Source organism: Sarcophilus harrisii, chromosome 3 (genome assembly GCF_902635505.1).
Source record: "Sarcophilus harrisii chromosome 3, mSarHar1.11, whole genome shotgun sequence".
Taxonomy (NCBI): domain Eukaryota; kingdom Metazoa; phylum Chordata; class Mammalia; order Dasyuromorphia; family Dasyuridae; genus Sarcophilus; species Sarcophilus harrisii.
This window is the reverse complement of record NC_045428.1, coordinates 496,683,599-496,702,642: the sequence shown is the minus strand read 5'-3', so window position 1 is coordinate 496,702,642 and position 19,044 is coordinate 496,683,599. Positions and strand designations below refer to the sequence as shown.

The 19,044-nt window shown below is 37.1% G+C and overlaps 1 protein-coding gene across 2 annotated transcripts in view; it reads left to right on the top strand.

Annotated features, from left to right (window-relative positions):
* Positions 1–19,044, top strand: part of ACER3 (alkaline ceramidase 3) — a 192,637-nt gene that overhangs the window by 161,277 nt on the left and 12,316 nt on the right. For both annotated transcript variants that reach the window (XM_031961345.1, XM_031961346.1), the window contains one exon: positions 15,852–15,910. In XM_031961345.1, the coding sequence (XP_031817205.1) occupies positions 15,852–15,910 (59 nt within the window). The remainder of the gene's footprint in view (positions 1–15,851; positions 15,911–19,044) is intronic.

Sequence of the window (19,044 nt, the reverse complement as noted above, 5' to 3'; positions counted from 1 at the left end):
ATCTGTTCCTTCTCAGTGTTCTTTGCTAAGTCATTATTCTTTCCCATACCTCAAGTATGGGCATCCATCAAAATCTGTCCTTACATCTCTCATTTTCTCTTCTTCATATTGGCTTTCTTGGGTTCACTGATCATCTCTTTGCAGATGATTCCTGTACATATCTTATTTATACATTATTTATGCATACAAACAAAACAATATATTTAGAAATCATCTGCATAACTATAGTAAGGAATTCAATACTTAGAATTAGGAGCTCAGGGGAAAAATTATAATATATATCATATGTATATGACATATATCTTAATATATTGACATATAAGAAAGAGAGATCATATTCCTCTAATTATGCCTTACTCTCTCTCTCCTAAACCACAGTTGCAAATCACCAACTATAAGATATGTTTCTTATCTCAAGGCCCTAAAATTTCCCTTTCTTCAAACTTTGCTTTCTGTTGGATGGCTTCCTGTTAACCTAGATTTACAACCTTAAGAATCATAATATCATAGATTTAAAGCTGAAGGAACCTTAAAGGTCATTTAGTCCAATATTCTCATTTTAAAACAGGAGAACTGAGACCCAGAAATTATAGCCTCCCCAGGTTATAAGATTTGAGCACAGGTCCCCCGATTCCAAATCCAGCCATTTGACAAATTTCTGCTAGTATCTTGGACTTCTCCCTCAATCACACACCTTCCACATCTAATCAGTTGTAAAGTCTTAGCTATTATAATGTTTTGTCTCCACACTCACCCACTTGCTGTGGACTATATTCCCCATACCTGGACTACAGTATCTACCCTCCTCCACCTCTTAGAACCCTACCTCCCTTCAGGGGTTAATTCATCTTTTCTGTCCATCTTTTCTGAGAATCCTTTCCTGGTCCTCTCAGATGTTAGTGTATCCTTCCTTCCTCCAGTGACCTCCTGTTTACTTATCAGTCAATAAGCTATAACCTGCCAGGAGAAGGTAAGTCTCTTGAGGACAGGAGTTGTTTTCTTGTATGGGTACACCCAGGACCTAGCCTAGAGCCTGGTGGTAATGGCACTAAATAAATGCTCTGAAATCTGCAGAAAGGAGAAAGCTACTGAAGTTTGTTGAGCAGAGGAGTAGCATGACAATATCTTGGTGGCAGTTAAAAGGTTAGCTTGGAGGAAGAAGAGAATGAAAGTTGTTGGGAATTGTTATCATCTACCTAGTGCCCCTAAATAGTTCAGCAGAAAGAAAGATGGAAAGATGATGTGATTACAATGCTTCCAAGTCAATGAGGATTTATTTGGTTAGCAAAAGTGAAGGTATACTTGACAGTTTTTTCTTTTCTGAAAAAAAAAAAAAACAAACAAACATTATACACAGTGCTTATTTGTTACACAATCTCTAAGACATGTGTTTCAGATGAGATGAGAAGGCACAATGATCAGCCAAGTTGTTTATTTCAGAAATTAGCAGAGGAGGAATTCTTTTTTAAGTACTGGCCCAGTGGTTCCCAAGTGGAGGACTTTTGGGGTGTTAGGTAGCTTCTCCTCTACAATATTTCTGAGAAATTGGTCATTCAGTCTCTGCTGAATAGTTTGCAATGAAAGAAAATCTCTCATTTGAAAATAGTTCCTTTCATTACTTAGCATATTTTTACTTATAGAAAGCTGTCTCTGCCTTTGCCTTCTAGGACCAAGAAAAGTAGGTCAGATGGAAGTGATAATTACTAGCTTTCCTCCACCACACCCCCATTTTCTTATCTTCTCAATCTCTACATTTCCTTCCACCAATCCTCTTATGGTAAAGTTTCCCATCCCTTCCATCTTGAACATGATCTTTTGTGCTCTCAGTAAAGTGGGGAAGGGAGCCAGATGGTGGTGTGTAAAACACGGGAGAGGTCTCCACTAATGCTGTCTTTACTGAGAGGAAAAACTGGTACAGTATTTTCATCCCTCTACCCACTAAAATATTCCTTCCATGTCTTGGGTTTTTGTAACATATGCCAGTAAATCTCTGGCAGGTCCTTCCAGCCTGGAAAAGCTTCAAATCTGTGCATGGTAATGGTATGGTTGTCATCTGTCATATGAGGACTAGCTTCACCAAGTACATCAGAGCTCATTACCAGAAAGATTGTCATCAGGTGATAAAGGCTTTTAATCCTAGCAACTCATGAAACAGATTAAAAAGTACAAAGCCGTCTTTAATCCTATGTGATCCCCTTCTTCATCTGCCACAAAGGAGGCAGAGTGGCAGAAAGGGGGATCAAAAGCACTAAGCCACAATATTAAACTATTCATTACTAGTAAAATATTACTACAATCAGCAGGAAAACTTTGTTATCCTCTACATACAGTATGACACACTGCTACAGGCACTGAAATACATTCATTTTGACATTTTCCATATAAATGAAACCAGGTGATGTAAAGATACTACAGCTAAATGAAAAACTGAAAGCTTTTCTTGGATTCAGTTGGGGAATGGCTGAATAAATTGTGATATATGAATGCTAATGGGATATTATTGTTCTGTAAGAAATAACCAGCAGGATGATTTCAGAAAGGCCTGGAGAGACTTACATGAACTGATGCTGAGTGAAATGAGCAGAACCAGGAGATCATTATACACTTCAACAGCAAGACTGATGGAAGTGGGTGTCTTCAGCAATGAGAGGATCCAATTCAGTTCCAATTGATTAGTGATGAACAGAACCAGCTACACCCAGCGAAAGAATGCTGGGAAATGGTGTAGAGTGCTTGCATTTTTGTTTTACTTCCCAGGTTATTTTTACCTTTCTAAAAATGATTTTTCTTGTTCAACAAGAGAACGGTATAAATAAGTACACATATATTGTATTTAAGATATTTTAATATGTTTTTTAAAAAAGAAAGAGTTAAATCTACCACAGCATCATTTTGGTCCTGTGGACAAGGCAGTTGGTAAGAGGATGGATTGAGAGTAAGGGAAATACAACTGGGGCTTGGTCTACATATAGAGGGCAATATGAGGCACTGATTACTTTGTATTTAGGTTACATTGTAATTATTTATGTCCTGGTGTTAATCCTATATTAGATTTTAAGCCCCATTTGGCCCAGGACCATGACCTATTCATTTCAGTGCCTAGCATAGAATTTTTTTACATAGTAGTCATTTAAATTATAATGGCTAACAAATCCTTTTGGTGAGTCCAGAAGCAGAATACATTGAGCCTGTGGGTAGTGAACTTTTTATCACTGGAGCTTTTCAAAAGAAGGCTAAATGACTCTTGAAAAGGAAATTTCGGAAGAAATTAATTCTTAAGTACCACTTGAACCAGATACCCTTCAAAATTGCTTCCAACTCTGCAGTTTCATGATTCTACCAGTTAAATTGAATGGAATTTCTTGAGCAAAATCCCAGGTATCAGAGGAAATGCTTTTTGCATGAGAGCTCATGGACTAGTTCTTGGTTGTATCCCCACTCTGAATATCTCTGCATTTCTTAGTGGTAGAGCCTTCTAGAAATTTCCTTTTCTCTAACTTTGAGAAAAAACACTTAGAACTTGATAGGATTCAATCAACTACACAAATGTTAGGTAACAATTGCTAAATTGCAGCAGTTTCACTTTGGGCCATTTGAAAAAAATTAATTTCTAGTTCATGCTGTATTATTTGAATCTTTTGGAGAAAAAAAGTTGCTTTCCTATAATTGCAGCCAGTCAGGCACTCTCCAGATTTCCTTTGGAGATGCTGTATGGTTCTTCCTTTTAGCTTCTCCACGTTCCCTTAAGTGCACAATCCAGGGGAATGATCCTCAGAGTTGCCTGGTTTTACTGTGAATATGTGTTTGACTCTCAGGAGGTGAGTCACTTCCCTCCCAAAACTCAATTTCCTCATCTGTGAAATTAATGCACATGAAAGTCCTTAGTTGTTCCAATAAAGGGATATACAGATAAAATAAGAAGGCTTAGATTGATTCAAGACACAAGTAGGTGGAAGGTATATTGAACCTTCTTGGCCACCAAGCGCAAATATGAGTTCTCTTAAGGCTATAGCTGCTTGTCATATTAATTATAGTTTTGAATTTTGACAGCAATGTGGAATTAGCATGGAAATCCAGTTTACTCACTAGTTCTCAAAATTCTTCCAAGTCATCTGGCCTTGTGATGTAAGAAAATAGTCCTGCAGGGCCCTCTATTGTTGAAAGACTGAAATTATCCCTCAAATCCAGAAATCCAGTGGAGTCACTCACAAAGATCAGAGTTGTAAAGACCCTTAGAATACTATGTGAGAGCTGATTTGAGCCCTTAGAACAGAGAATAGGAAAATGGGAAAAGCCTTTTCATGACCGAAGATCAGAATTGTAAGGGCCCTTTGAAGCCATTTTTAGACCAATTCCCTGGTTTTATAGATGAGGGGAGGGAAGGGGAGAAAGAAGAAGGAAAAGGGGAGGGGGAGTGGGGAAGGAGCTAGATTGCCAACTGCCAGTTCCAGATAGGTCCCGGACAGTGTCTACTCCTATCACAGAGGTTGTTGTTTGTCCTTCATTCTGAAGGAGAACCATGACATCAAAGGAGATAATACCACAATATGCAGATGAATTGGGTTTCAGTGAGGGAGGCTGTACAAGGTCCCATGTCTCACTTTCCTCTCCCAGAACCATCTGGGTCCAGTGGCTAGAGACTGATTAGGATAACCAGAGATGGCCCTAGATAAAATGGAAGACTTTGGTCTTTTTAAGCTAAGATCTTTAACAAGTTGAAGTTTGAAGCAACCACACCCATTCAGTGATTAAGGCCAGAAAAGAACTGAGGCAAAGAATGGCCTCTCTTATCTAGTCAAAAGGACTAGATAGACTTTCTGGGAAGGAAAGACTTTGAGAAGGGTTTCTGGCCAAAGCAGAAATGACTGCTATTTACATTCACTCCAAATCCATCAGGGCCTGAACAATGACCAACTGAACTGAACCCAGGCTTGGCCTGGGATTTATTGTTGGCCAATCAATGACAATATGCCAAATTTAGATTTAAGACACGATCCTTAAGAAATCTAGCTGGTAATCCTCAAGATGTCTTGGGAATTTCAGTGATAAAAAAGAAAAATTACTTTCCTTTGGGCAGAGCCCCCACCAGTAAGAGTATAATACCCTCTGTAGACAGAAGGAAGGAAAAGGGGAAGGAAAGGAAGGGAGCTGTGTTGCCCAGCTGACTAGTTACATTTGGGTCCCCAGTGGGAGAGCTCTACTCAAAGAGTTTTTGCCTGTCCTTTGTTCTCAAAGAGAACTGTGATATCATAGAAATGATGCTATGACCTGCAAGGTGGACTTAATTGAGGATATTTTGAGCAAAGTCACTAGCCTTATTTTCTCCTTCAGAAACATCTGATTCCAGGGGCAAGATATCAATCAGGATTGCTTGATTAATGATGGTTCTGTTATAATGGATAGAGGACTGGCCTTTGAGTCAAGAGGACCTGAGTTCAGATCCAGCCAAATCACTTAATCCCAGTTGCCTAAAAACAAAAAAATCCACACATTCTTTAATTTTGCACACAACAGATACTTAATAAATGCTTGTTTCTTTTCCTTTCTTCCTCTGATTCCTAGAAAAATGCTCTTTCTACTACATAATAATACTACCTCATCAATTACAAAATAAAATTAGGAAAATTCTTTGTAATCTAAAAATTTATGTAAATGTGAAGGACTTTTGTTTTCATTCTCCATTTGAGTTCTTCATCCCCCCCCCAAAAAACACCTTTCATTTGGGTTAGCACCCCATAAAAAGTTAAGCAAGAGAGATCATGTAATGTAATGGAAAGAGCCTAAGATTGTGAATAGAAAGCACTAGGGTCTAGTCTCATTTCTGCTATTAGCTCTGTGTGTGAGAAATAATACTCTGAACCCCAAAAGGGGCTCAGTGAATAACCAGACCCAAGATAAATGAAGCACTCTTTAAATAATAACACTCCTGTAGAAATGGGTGTAAAAACTCCCATCATTGACCCACACAACTCACAGGTATTTAGAATCCACAATTATACCTTGTAATCCCACCCTAATCTCATCTCCTCCTGTGTTAAGGGACAGATCAGTTCTCTGAGAGCCTCCACAGTTGTGGATCATAACATCTGAAGCAGTTGCAGGGCACCTTTGCTGACCCAGATATTGTGGACTGGGAATGAGATAAATTGGAAGCAAAGGGAAGAGGAGGGAGGTCAGACAACACAATAGCCTCTCAGTCAGAGAGGTCAGAGAACAGCATCTTCCTCTCAGTCTCCTTGTACCCTCCTCTCACAAGAGGAGACCCATTCTGGGTTGGAACTCCAGCAGCCACTGTCAGGTGGCTCCTATGTATTCCAATAGCTCTGGTGTATTCCACACTCCTGCTTCCCAGATATTGCAGGAGACTGTTAAGAAGTTTCACATGTTATTCCACTCCCATTACATAATACTTCTTACTTAATATATTCCCCCTTCCTGATCATCCCATGTTCAAAGATGGCAACTAATCTCATCGTTGGGCGTGTGCCAGTTACTAGCATGAGGTTCATTAAGCATGCTTGTTAGCAAAAAGCTTGTATCCTATCACTGACCTCAGCTGGTTTTAGCCAATTTTAGGCCTCAGCCCCCTTATCAGAATGTTATATTTGGTCAGTCCCTTGACTCCAAGGTGTTTGGTTGGAAATACCTTAATAGGATGTTTTAATCCTTCCCTTCATCCTGACTATATGTTTGAATAAATTCTTTTGTCATTACAAGCCCTTCGACTGACCAAGGTATTATAGACCACTGATTTGACTCCCCCTCTAATTCCTTATCTTTATAGCTAAGTCATAACATCTTTGGAACAGAACATTGTCCTCCCATTATTTCTCACAGTAAATTTGGGCAAACTCTGTAGGTCACTGGATGGTTCAGTGGATAGAGTGAGTGAGTGACTCAGGATCAAGAAAGACTTGAATTTGAATTAATTAGCTACTTGACTTTTGGAGATCAGATAGCTTCACTGTATCTCAGTTTTCCTATTTGTGAAATAGGGTAATAATAGTGTCTACCTCCAAGAATTGTTGTGAAAATTAAATGATATCATATTTGTAAAATGGTTTTATAAACCTTAAAATGCTGTATAAATGTGCTGTGTATATCCTAATTAGAATTAAGGAAAATTGTCTTGATAATCCTTTTTAGTCCTTACTAACCCTCCTCCCTCCTCCCCCCCAAAAAAAAGAAAAATGAGAAAGTTGAAAACTATCGTTATATGTAATTGGAAAAAAAAATACTATCAAATGGGAGGGCAAGGAGGAAGAAAACAAAGGTAAAATAAAATAGTGACATATGGTAGGATATAATGTCAGTAATTATCCCATCATGGCATAGAGAAGAATCTTCCAGAGGTGTATTTTTAGCCTGAAATGTCATTAAGTCAAGTAGTAGACACCCAATTTTGTTCTGCACCTGTGTCAACGTTAAGCACCTCATTATTGTTGCTCATTGTTGTCTCAGAAACTCTGTTAAAAGAGTTAATTTAGCATGGTTCAGTATGATTGACTTGATCTTACAAGGAGATGTTATGGACCAGAACTTGAAACAAGGTACTAAGTGGAACTGATAAAAATAATGCTTGTGTTCACACCTTTAGAGAGCTCATATAAGCAAAAAGTATTTAAGTACTCATTGGAGTTCACAAGTATAGGAGATTCACAAAAGTTAACTTTGTAATTTTGTGAATTCACTGACAGCCAGCAATATCTGTAGCCATAGCATCTTGGTCAGATAGAAGTACATCATCTTTAACTAAGTCACTCCCAGGGCCAAGTGGCGTTAGGTTATTGCTACATTCTCCTAAGGGCTGCACCACACCATAACTATGTCATAGAATACATGGGAAAAGGAGTAAAGTGTCACTACCTTCTGGAAATGGCATTGATCAGACCTGGAGAGTGGCCAGAAAGTTCAACCGGAATGGTGAAGGACTTCACCTTCTGGCCATTTGGGGGTCAGCTGAAGAAATTGAAGATATTTGCCTGGAAAAAAGAAGACTTAGTGGGAACATGGTGTCTATCTTCAAATGTTTAGAGAAAATTCATAAGGAAGAGGCATCAGGCTTGGGCTTTTGCCGTAAAACAGAGCCAAAAGCAGCTGCAGTGATACCAAATTTAGGTATTCTGTCAAGAAAAAACTCCCAAAGATTAGAAGTCAAAAGTCGAAGCACCTTCCCCACTTAGGAGAACTTGGTAACTCGCTCCCTGAAGGGCTAAAAGGAAGGAATGTATGGCCAGATGTCAGTATTCCCATCTGTTAAATTGGGACAAAAATGATACCTACTTTTCAAGTTGTGAGGATCAAAGGAGAAAATAATCTGTAAAATACTTAAAATGTTCGTTGTCATCATCATCATCATCATGAATTTGAATTGAATTAGAAAGTTTCTACTGTCCTTTCTCACTCTGAAATTCTGTAAATTCTATAACTCATTCATCATCGCACAGGTAATAAGTATCTGAGACAGAATTTATCCTTAGGTACTTTGGGTACCTATTGTTCTTGAGCCATTGTGTTATTCTTGCTTTCATAAAGCAAAATATTAGAACTAAATGTGACCTTCAATAAATCTTCTTATCCAGTTCCAAGATTTTGCAGAAGAGAAAAATAAAAGGCTCAAAGCCCTAAGCAACTTGCCCTATAGACTTAAAATAAGTCAGTGGCAAAACCCACATCTTCTGTTGCTTCATTAGACTTTGTTTCTTCAGTATTTCCTGTTGATTCCCCAATTTTGGGATTATGAGATTCCCAAGATCCCAAATCTATAAGAGTATGTTAAAGGAATTCAATCCATGAGCATGACTTTATCACTTATATTCCTAAACTTTAACCAGGCTTTAAGCATAAACTATGCTTCAGAATAGATCAGATTTTCTATTTTTAATGAGTTAAGGTGACAATTTGGTACACACCAGATGTCTTTTCAGGATAATTGCTGCATATTTTTCTCCCAATTCTTGTAGGCAGCTCTTTCAGGCTGAGGACAAGGGATTAATATATTTCCACCTGGCTTCAACAAGGGCTTCTCTGACTTTCCTTCATTCAAGAGAAATTTATTAAGGGGTTATTTGTTTACGGCACTATACTTAGCATGGTCAAGAATATCCTGACCCTTCCCTTTCAGGAGCTTCCATCTGGTGGAGCTGATAGGATAGACATACAAATAAATAGTTAATGCATTACACATGATGTGGGATTTTTTTTTTTTGGTTTTTTGCTAAATCCCACAAATACCATATTCTGCAGCCCTCACTTGCCATCTTTAGGGGGATCTCTCTCCAGTTTGGACTTTGTACAGACTATCCTATATGATACTGGCAAACTTTTTTTCTGCTCAATAGCATTTTATTTTTCCAAATATCTGTAAAGATAATTTTCAAAATTCATTTGTGAAATTTTGTGTGCCAAATTTTTTTTCTCCCTCCCTTTCCTACCACACTCCTTTCCAAAACAGCAAGTAGTCCGATATAGATTAAAACATATACAATCCTTCTAAATATATTTCCATATTTGTATTGTTGTGCAAGAAAAAATCAGAACAAAAGGGCAAAAACCCCAAGAAAGAAAAATCAAACAAAACAAAACAAAAAGTGAAAATAGTAATGCTTTGATCGCATTCATTCTCTATAGTGCTCTCTCTGGATATGGATGGAATTTTCCATCCCAAGTCTATTGGAATTGTCTTGGATCACTAAATTGCTAAAAGCTAAAGCTATCATAGTTGATCATCATACAGTCTTGCTGTTACTTTGTACAATGTTTTCCTTGTTCTGCTAGCTTCACTTAGCATCAGTTCATGTAAGTTCTGAAATCAGTCTGGCAAACATTTTTAATAAGCATATTCTTCCTGTTTGATGTCAATATTTATTGAATTCATTTAACTGTGTTGGCATATCTGTTCATTCATTTTGGCAGAATCAGGATTCATTCCCTAGATCTTCTCTTTTGATCTCTTTTGAAAGACTTTGTTCTTTTCCCTTTACTACAATAACTCTTCTGTGTGGCTTATCAGATATGAACTCTTATTAATGGGAGTGTTATTTTTGGTATTGTAAGACAGAGATTGTTAATAATGTGCTTTTTTTTTTAATCTGGCTATATGAAATAATGCAAGTTCTGATCTTTCACAAATTTTTGCCTATTGATGTTGGTCTCAGAATGTTTTAGCCCACTTACAAGTTACACTTACCTACTATACCTTATTCAGTTTTCAGATTGTAAAGTACAATTTAATTTGACAACCCTTGAGTCATATTACAACCAGGAACATCATTCTGTCTAGCACTAGGTGACATGAAAAGAAAGCACAAATGAAAGTTGGTAACAGATTTATAGAAGGCTGGTAAGGCCTCTTATGAAGAGCCCTTCTTCAAATCAGTAATTGAATGTCTCAATAGGGAACTCATCTGGCGCAGGGAAAAGTAACACCATTGAAAAATACATCTTCATGCCTTTCCACTGTACACTCTATATCTCTAGAAGGTGGATTCAAAATATTATGCTACAATTTATTATTTCCCCTCTATTTATTATGCCTTCTACTTTTCTCTCAGATGTTTGCAGAAATGACACAGAGTGCATGGAAACAATTTAGGAAGGAGTAATTCAGAGTGTTTAAATTCTGAGTGTATATCTGTATACATAACTCCACATACATGTCAACATGTTACATATCAAGGAAGTAAAGAAACCACAATCCTCAAAGACTAAGAGGATTTGTCATTCAAAAGGTAGCATAAGAAGGGTAAAATTGTTTGATTTCAGTTCAGTTTTTCCTCAAGTTGGTTATCTTCTCTGGTTTCCTCTTCTGCAAAATGAGGGCTGTGGTTCACTTAAGGATGGGCATTTGACATCAACTTAGACAGAAGTCTGTGGTAGAGAATCATAGAAACCTGTATTTTGCTCTCCTACACTGTCAGTTCTATATTGTCCTCAAATCCATTGCCCCCTAATCCTTTCAAAGATATTATCCTGCAGAACCCAGGCTTGCATTACTCCCACCATCTAGATCACTCCTACCCACTTGGTACAAGAGAAAATTATGAAAATGTCCTGATTGTGTTCACTACAAATTTATATTACATAATCTCAACTTGGCCCTCGTTACCATAAGGCAATCCTTTTATATATCCCCAGTTGATTCACTATTCCATTACATATCCCTAGTTGATTAACTATTCCATTCACCCCAGCAGCTTTTCCAAACCTTTTCATTCCTCCCTCTTCCCCTATCCTTTCTGCTGAGAACTTTGCCTCATATTTCACTGAAAAAAAATGATGCTATTCATCAAGAGCTCCCTTTTCTCCCATCCTTTTCATTTTACTTTCAGGTACCTTCAGCTGTCATTTCTGTAATCATCCCAGTTTCACATGAAGAAGAGTCCCTTCTTGCTAAGTCATTCACCCTTCTACATGGGCAAATGATCTTATTTTGTTCCATGTTCTCTAGAAGAGTCTCTTATTATCCCTCCTTTGTCAGTAATCTTTGATCTCTCCCTGTCTGCTGACTGCTTTTCTCCTGCCTACAAACATCTCTCTTTCTCAAAAACCCTCATTTGATCCATTCATTATCACTCCATCTCTCTTCCTTTTTGTGGCTTAACTCTTTGCAAAGCTTTATTTGCTGTCTATGATTACAGTTCCTTTCCTCCTACTTCTTAATTCAGCATTCTGACTTCTGACCTCATTATTCTATTGAAACTGTCTTGTAGACATTTAAATTCACTGTGTCTAAATCTGCACTCTAACTTTCTCCCAGACCCTCCCCTCTTTCCTGCTACCTTATTACTACCATCTTTATCATCTGTCACCATCTTCTCTGTCACTCCCACTCACAACCTTGGTGTCATCCTCAGCTCTTCATTCCCTCTATTCAGTTGTCTCCAGTCTACTCGCCTTATTTCATACTATTCTCCATCATACATTCTAATGTCTAGCCAAGCTGGATTAGCTCTATTCTATTACACCTGCTATTCTTGTTCTGTTCTTTCTGAGCTGTGCATACAGCATCCCCCATGCCTGGGATAAATGCCTCTCTGTCTTTCTGAGCATATCTTCCCTCAAGACCCAACTCAGATACCAACTTTTCTCTGAAAGTGTCCCTGAACTCTTTCTCTCAGAATTGAAACTCTCTAATTCATAGAACTTAGAACCTCTCCTCTGTACTTATCACAGCTTCTTTTATATTGTGGTTGTATATTTGTCCTTATCTCATTAGGTTGTAAGCTATTTAAGAATTATATCTCTGATGAACCAAAAAATATACAAGTGTGTGTGGGGAGTGGTGGAGATAGGTTGGTCAAGGGGGGAAATAAGAAATAACCAATAGACAGTAGTCTTTTACAAAAAGGCAGTATATAAAAATCTTCTTACAAAACAGACTCTGTGGGTTAATTGTACATGGCACCAATAGATCCTAGTATGGAAAGTGCTTTAATTTTTTATTCTTGTTGTTGTTTTGTTTTCTTGGTGGTATTTTATTTTTCCAAATACATGTAAAGATAGTTTTCAACATTCATTTTTGTAAAACTTTGTGTTCCAGATTTTTTGCCTTACCCCCGCCTCTCCCCAAGACAGAAAGCAATCTGATACAGGTTAAATATGTGCACTCCTTTTAAAACATATTTCCATATTTGTCATGTTGTGCAAGAAAAATCAGATCAGAAGGAAAAAAATATGAGAAAGAAAAACAAACAAAAAGATGAAAATTACTATGCTTAAATCCACATTTAGTCTCCATAATTCTTTCTCTGGATGTGGATGGCTCTTTTTATCCCAAGTCTTGGAATCGTCTTGAATCATCACATTTTTTTGAGAAGAGCCAAGTCCATCATAGTTGATCATCATATAATCTTCTTGTTACTGTGTACAGTAGCCTTCTGGTTCTATTCACTTCATTCAGCATCAGTTCTTTCCAGGCTTTTCTCATAATTTCTTATAAAACAATTTCCATAACATTCATATACCACAATTTATTCAGCCATTCTCCAATTGATTGGCATCCACTCAGTTTCCAGTTTCTGGCCACTACAAAAAGAACTGGCACAAACATTCTTGCACATATGGGTCCCTTTGCCTCCTTTAAGATCTCTTTGGGATATAAGCCCAGTGAAGACACTGCTGGGTCAAAGGGCATGTATGGTGTGATGGCCCTTTGGGCTCTCATAGTATGGAAAGAACTTTGTAAAGCATAAGGTCCTTTTGAAATATGAACCCAGTATTACATTGTGTTCCTTCAGACACAGGTAAAATTCCACGGGGACGACAATTGCTTTTTGTAAATTTCAGCCATCTCACAGATTTCTCTCCCAACACACCAGTGAAGTCAGCAGGGAAAGGATCATAGAGCTAGAGCTGGAAAGGATATTGGAAATTATCTGGTCCAGTGAAGTCTTGCCTAAGGTCGCCTGAGGAGTAAGTGACAGAGCCTGAAACAGACCTGTGCTCTTTTGTGTGCTCTTTCCTTGACACTGAGGCAACAAAAGATTTTATGGTGGTGAAGTTTTTTGATAATAAGAGTTTGCCAGCAGACACATTTGCATCATGTTGGAACTAAAGATTAAACAGAGTCAATAAGCAGCATGAATCGGCAGATGGGATGAAATCTTTTAAACAGAGGAAGGCAGCTGTTATGTATTATAAAGAGCATTGTATCTGAATCACAGAACCTGGGCTGAGTTCCATTTCTCCTGCTTACTAGTTCTCTAAATGTGGATAAACCACTTCACTTCCCTCATCCATAAAATGGGGACAGTAAAGCTTTCAATATCTTCTTCACATAAGTCTTAGAAGGAAAGTACTTTATAAATCCAAGAGTGCCATAGAAATAGGAGTGAGCTGCTATTAGGAATAAATTATAGTCTTTTCATCTGATTTCTTGGCTTTTTAGTTGGAAATTTAGAAAGAGTATCAAATAGAAATAAAATCTGATTGGAAAACTTGATTTTGACATTTTTATTTTCATGTTTTTCCTGTTCCTAAGCTTCAACCATTATAAAAATATTTTGTATTTTAACTGCACTCATGGTGTGCCAACACACAAACACAGCAATCATCAGTCTGGCCAAAGAGTTTAGAATCTTAGAGGAGACTGTAAAAGAGGGGGAAAATGAGGAACCCATTACCTTGCTCAATGACTGTGAGAAGATCACTTCTCTCTGGGTTTCAGTTTCTTCTGTAACATGGAGTTGAGTTGCATGAGCTCTTAAGTCTCTTTCCAGCCCTGCCATTGTTTCTTCTAAAGTCCTTTCCAGCTGATGTTTTTATTGTTAAGCAGAGAGTAAACAAATTATATTGACTCTGAGCTTGGCAAAGTGTACAGATTCTGGAATTAGAGAAATAGAGTGCAAATCTTGCCTCATGGGTATCATCTGGGTCATCTTGAGTGAATAACTTAACTCTCTGGACCTGTTTCCTCCTTTTTAAAATGAGAGGCTTTGACTTGTTGACTCTGAGCCATTCTAACTGACTTTTTGAGGCTATTATATTTTGAAAGTGAAAAGGATGGAATTTTTCTGTGGGAGGCAGTGCTCCATAGTGAAATAGCAGTTGGCTAAGGAAAAATCATGCATTCAATTCAGCTAATCAATGTAGAAAACTGTGTGACTGGGGGAGTTAATTCCCCTCTCATTCAGTTTCTTCATCTACAAAATGGGGATAACAGCACTTTAAAGTGCCTACCTCTATCTCTCTCTCTCTCTACTAGACAATTCTCTAAAGATATTAATTTGCCACAAAAATGCTAATCTATATTGGTAGAGAAAATCTCTTACTGGGAGATCCCTGCACCAGATGACAGAAAGAACACTTTGCTCACAGGGGTGCTTGTGAGGAACAAATGAGATAATGGAGGTATAGAATACTGTGCACAGACAAGGAAGCTTGAGAGAGATGGGACCCAAGGAGGACAGAGAAAATGGCACAGGATTCAACCCTTTAACAGTGCCTTAGAAGACCAGTCATTTGTGATCTCTACAAGAGGTGGTGTGACATCATAGGACTTGTTCTAGAATGGCCCCAAGATCTCCGAGTCCTGGTCCAGGAGACACCAGTGAATTGATGTGTGAACCTGAATAATCACTTTTACTTCCTGGACTAGTTTTCTATCTTATAGAATGAAGAGGTTGGATGCATTTTAAGGCCCCTTTACAGCTCCAGCTTTCTGCAGTTTTCTGTGTGAGCCCTCCTTTATTTTGCACCTGGTAATCCTGGAGGCACTCTTGAAACTGAAGAATTGAATCAGACTTAACTCACTTCCCAGTGCCTGCTTCCCAGCATCAAGTACTCAAGATGGAGTGAAGATTACAGTGAACTATGAATCACAGAAATAGTCCCTGGTGGGGGGAGGGGACATGGTCAGCAACTATCCTGTACCAACAAGGAAGAATTTGCACAAATCACATAGAATAAATGGCAGGGCCAAACTAGAGTCAAGACTCCTGATTCCCAGGCCAAATTTTATTGTAATACACCAAACTTCTAGCTTCTTTCACATTTTAGCAAATATTTAACAAAGTCCAAGTGCTTTAAATTGCAGGTGAATATCATCAAACTGACTGACAGAATATTAGTTCTTCCTATTAGTCTGCTAATACGGTATCCACTATTGAAGCATGGCATCTGGCACAGAAGAGGCACTTAATTGACTCACTAATGGATCAAGAGGGAAGCAAATGTCTGATTTTTAGGATTATGAGTACAGAAAAACAATTTCATTTTTATTTGGTTTTTAGTGGTAAAGGAGGAGGCAAAACAAGTTCAAATTCATTGTGAATTTTTCCTTGGTAAGTGAAAGTTCCTTTAAAAAAAACTGTTGGAAGTGATAAACATCATATTTTCTCTTTCTCCTTCAGGTCATGTATGGACTATTGGTTTTTGCTCTAGTTCTGCGGTCTATTTATATTGTTACATGGTAAGTCTTACAATGTCAACTCTATATTGTTAGGTAGATTAAAGTATGACAATTACATATACAAGACTGCTCTTCAACAATTTTTCTTTTTTAATCCAGTAATGAACATCATGAATTGTTCTTGAAGCCTGTAACAATACTAAAAAAAAAGACATTTCTTTAAAAAATACACCTGCTCTGTGTCCCTGCACACCAGTAACCTTAGAACACAGGATATTGAATCCCAAGGGGCTTTAGAATATATGGTGCTATAGCTAGAAAAGGACCTTTCTTTTTACAATGAGGAAAATTAGTCTCGGAGATGACAGTGTCTTAATTTTGTTACTATAAGAGCAATTAGAAGAATATGTAGACAGAGGGTGTGGATCAAATATGACATTGATGGATATAAGATGACTCAAAAAACCATGAAGTTTAAACCTCCCCAAAACTGGTTCAAAGAGGGAATAGTACACCTACACAGTTGGATATAGAAATCTATCTTACCTTACTGAGGGGGGACTGATTAAAGAAAAGGCAATGTTCAGAAGTAAAACTCTTATAAGAAGGGAAAAGGTGGGAGGTCAGAGAGAGGAGGGATGAACAAGCAAAAAATAACATGGAGGGAAATACACATAACTATAAATATGGGATGAATTCACACATAAATCAGAAGTAGATGGCAAAATGGATTAAAAAACAGACTCCTATATTATTTTTAAGAAACACATTTGAAGCAGAGACACATACACAGAGTAAAAGTAAGGGGCTAGAGCAGAATCTATTATGCTTCACCTGAAGCAAAGAAAGCAGGGATAGCAATCATGATCCTCAGACAAAGCAAAAGTAAAAACAGATCTAATTAAAAGAGATAAAGAAGGAAATTATATCTTACTGAACTATATCACAAACAGTGTAGTCATATCAATACTGAACATATGTGTAACAGATTGGGAATAACATTTAAATTTTTGAAGAAGTTGAATTAGTTACAGGAGGAAATAGATTATAAAACTAAACTATTAGGGGATCTCAACTTTCCCCTCTCAGAACTAGATAAATCTAAAATAAATAAACAAGAAAGATGTTAAGTGGGTAAATAAAATTCTGGAAAAATTAAATATGATAGATTTCTAGAGAAAAGAGAGTGGAAATATAAAGGAACATAGCTTTTTCTCAGTGGTACATGGCACCTACACAAAAATTGATCATGTATTAGAACAGAAAAACTTCACAACCAAATACGAAAAAGCAGAATAAGTAAATGCATTCTTTTCAGATCAAAAGGCAAATAAAAATTACATTCCGTAATGGACAATGGAAAGAGAGATTAAGAAATAATTGGAATTTAATCCTAAAAAGCAAATGGGTCAAAGACCAAATCATAGAAACAGCTGACAATTTCATTGAAGAGAATGATAATAATGGGATAATGTAATAAAATTTATGGGATGCAGCCAAGGAAGCACTTTGGGGAAATTTTATTTCTCTAAATTCTTACATCAATGAAATAAAGAACGGATCAGTGGATTGGACATGCAGCTAAAAAGCTAGAAAAAGAACAAATCAAAATCCCCAATTAAACACCAATTTGGAAATCCTAAAAATCAAAGGAGAGATCAATAAAAATTAAAAATAAGAAAGCCATTTATCTAACAAATAAAACTAGAAGCTGGTTTGTGGAGGGAAAAACCCAGTAAAATAGAAAAATCATTGATTAATTTGATTTAAAAAGAAGAAGAAGAAGAAGAATATAGCACCAGCCCTGAAGTTAGGAGGACCTGAGATCAAGTCTGGTCTCAGACACTGAACATTTCCTAGCTGTGTGACCCTGGACAAGTCACTTAACCCCAATGGCCTCAGCAAAAAAAGAAAAGAAAGAAAAAGAAGAAAACCAAATTACTAGTATCAAAAATGAAAGGGTTGAATTCACCATTAATGAAGAGAAAATTAAGACAGTTGTTAGGAGCTATTTTGCCCAATTATATGCCAGTAAATTTGACAATCTAAATGAAATAGATGAAGATCTATAAAATAAAATACATAAATAACCCAATCTTAGAACAAGAAATTGAACATGCTATCATTGAACTTCCTAAGAAAAAAAGTCTCCAGAACTATATGTATTCATAAATGAATTCTAGTAAACATTTAAAGAACAATTAATCCCAATATTATGTAAATTATTTCCAAAATAATTTTGGAAAAATACATGGAGTTCTACGAAATTTCTTTTAAGGCACAGGTATGGTACTGCTACTCAAACCAGCACGAGCCAAAATGGAGAAAGAAAATCAGATCAGTTTCTCTAAGGAATACTGATACAAAAAATTTTAAATAAAATGCTATCAAAGAAATTACAGCAATGTATCGCAAATATTATACACTATAACCAGGGGAGATTTATACTAAAACTACAGGGTGGTTCAATATTACAAAAACTATCAGCATAATTAGCTATTAGTAACAAAACAAATTATATGATTATCTCTATAGATGCAGAAAAGGCTTTTTACAAAATACAGCACTACTTCCTATCAAAAACGAAGAATAATCAAATGTCAGTTTGGAATAGATAGTGCATTAAAGGGAGTAATAGAAAATCATGTTGCAGAGATAGGTGTAGGGCACATTGCACAAAGCTTTAAATGTCTGACTGAGTAATTTGTATCCTAAAAGCATTAGCAAACACTTAAAGATTTTTTTAGTAAGGTAATGACATAGAGCTGTGTTTTGCAGATACCAGTTTGGTAACTTAATGAAATTGGGGAAGAGAGAGACTGTAAGTAGGGAGACTAATTAGGCTATTGACGTAGGCTAGGCAAGAGGTAATGAAGGCCTGAAGGAGAGCAGAAGCTATGTGAGTGAAAAGGAAGGGGTGGATAGAATCAGCAAAGCTCAGCAACTGATGGAGATGGAAAGGGAGGGAGGGGAAGAGTTAAGTATGACTATATATTGTAAACCTAGGTGACTAGAAGAGTAGTGTCTACAACAGAAATGGAGAAGTTTGGAGGAGGAGGAAGTTTGGGAGCAAGATAGGGAATTGGTTTTATATTGAGTTTTGAGATACATATGGAGCATGTAGTTGGAAGCATTCAGCAATCAGTCCTCGTGATTGGTACTGGAGGTACAAGTACAAAATATGAAAACAGTAT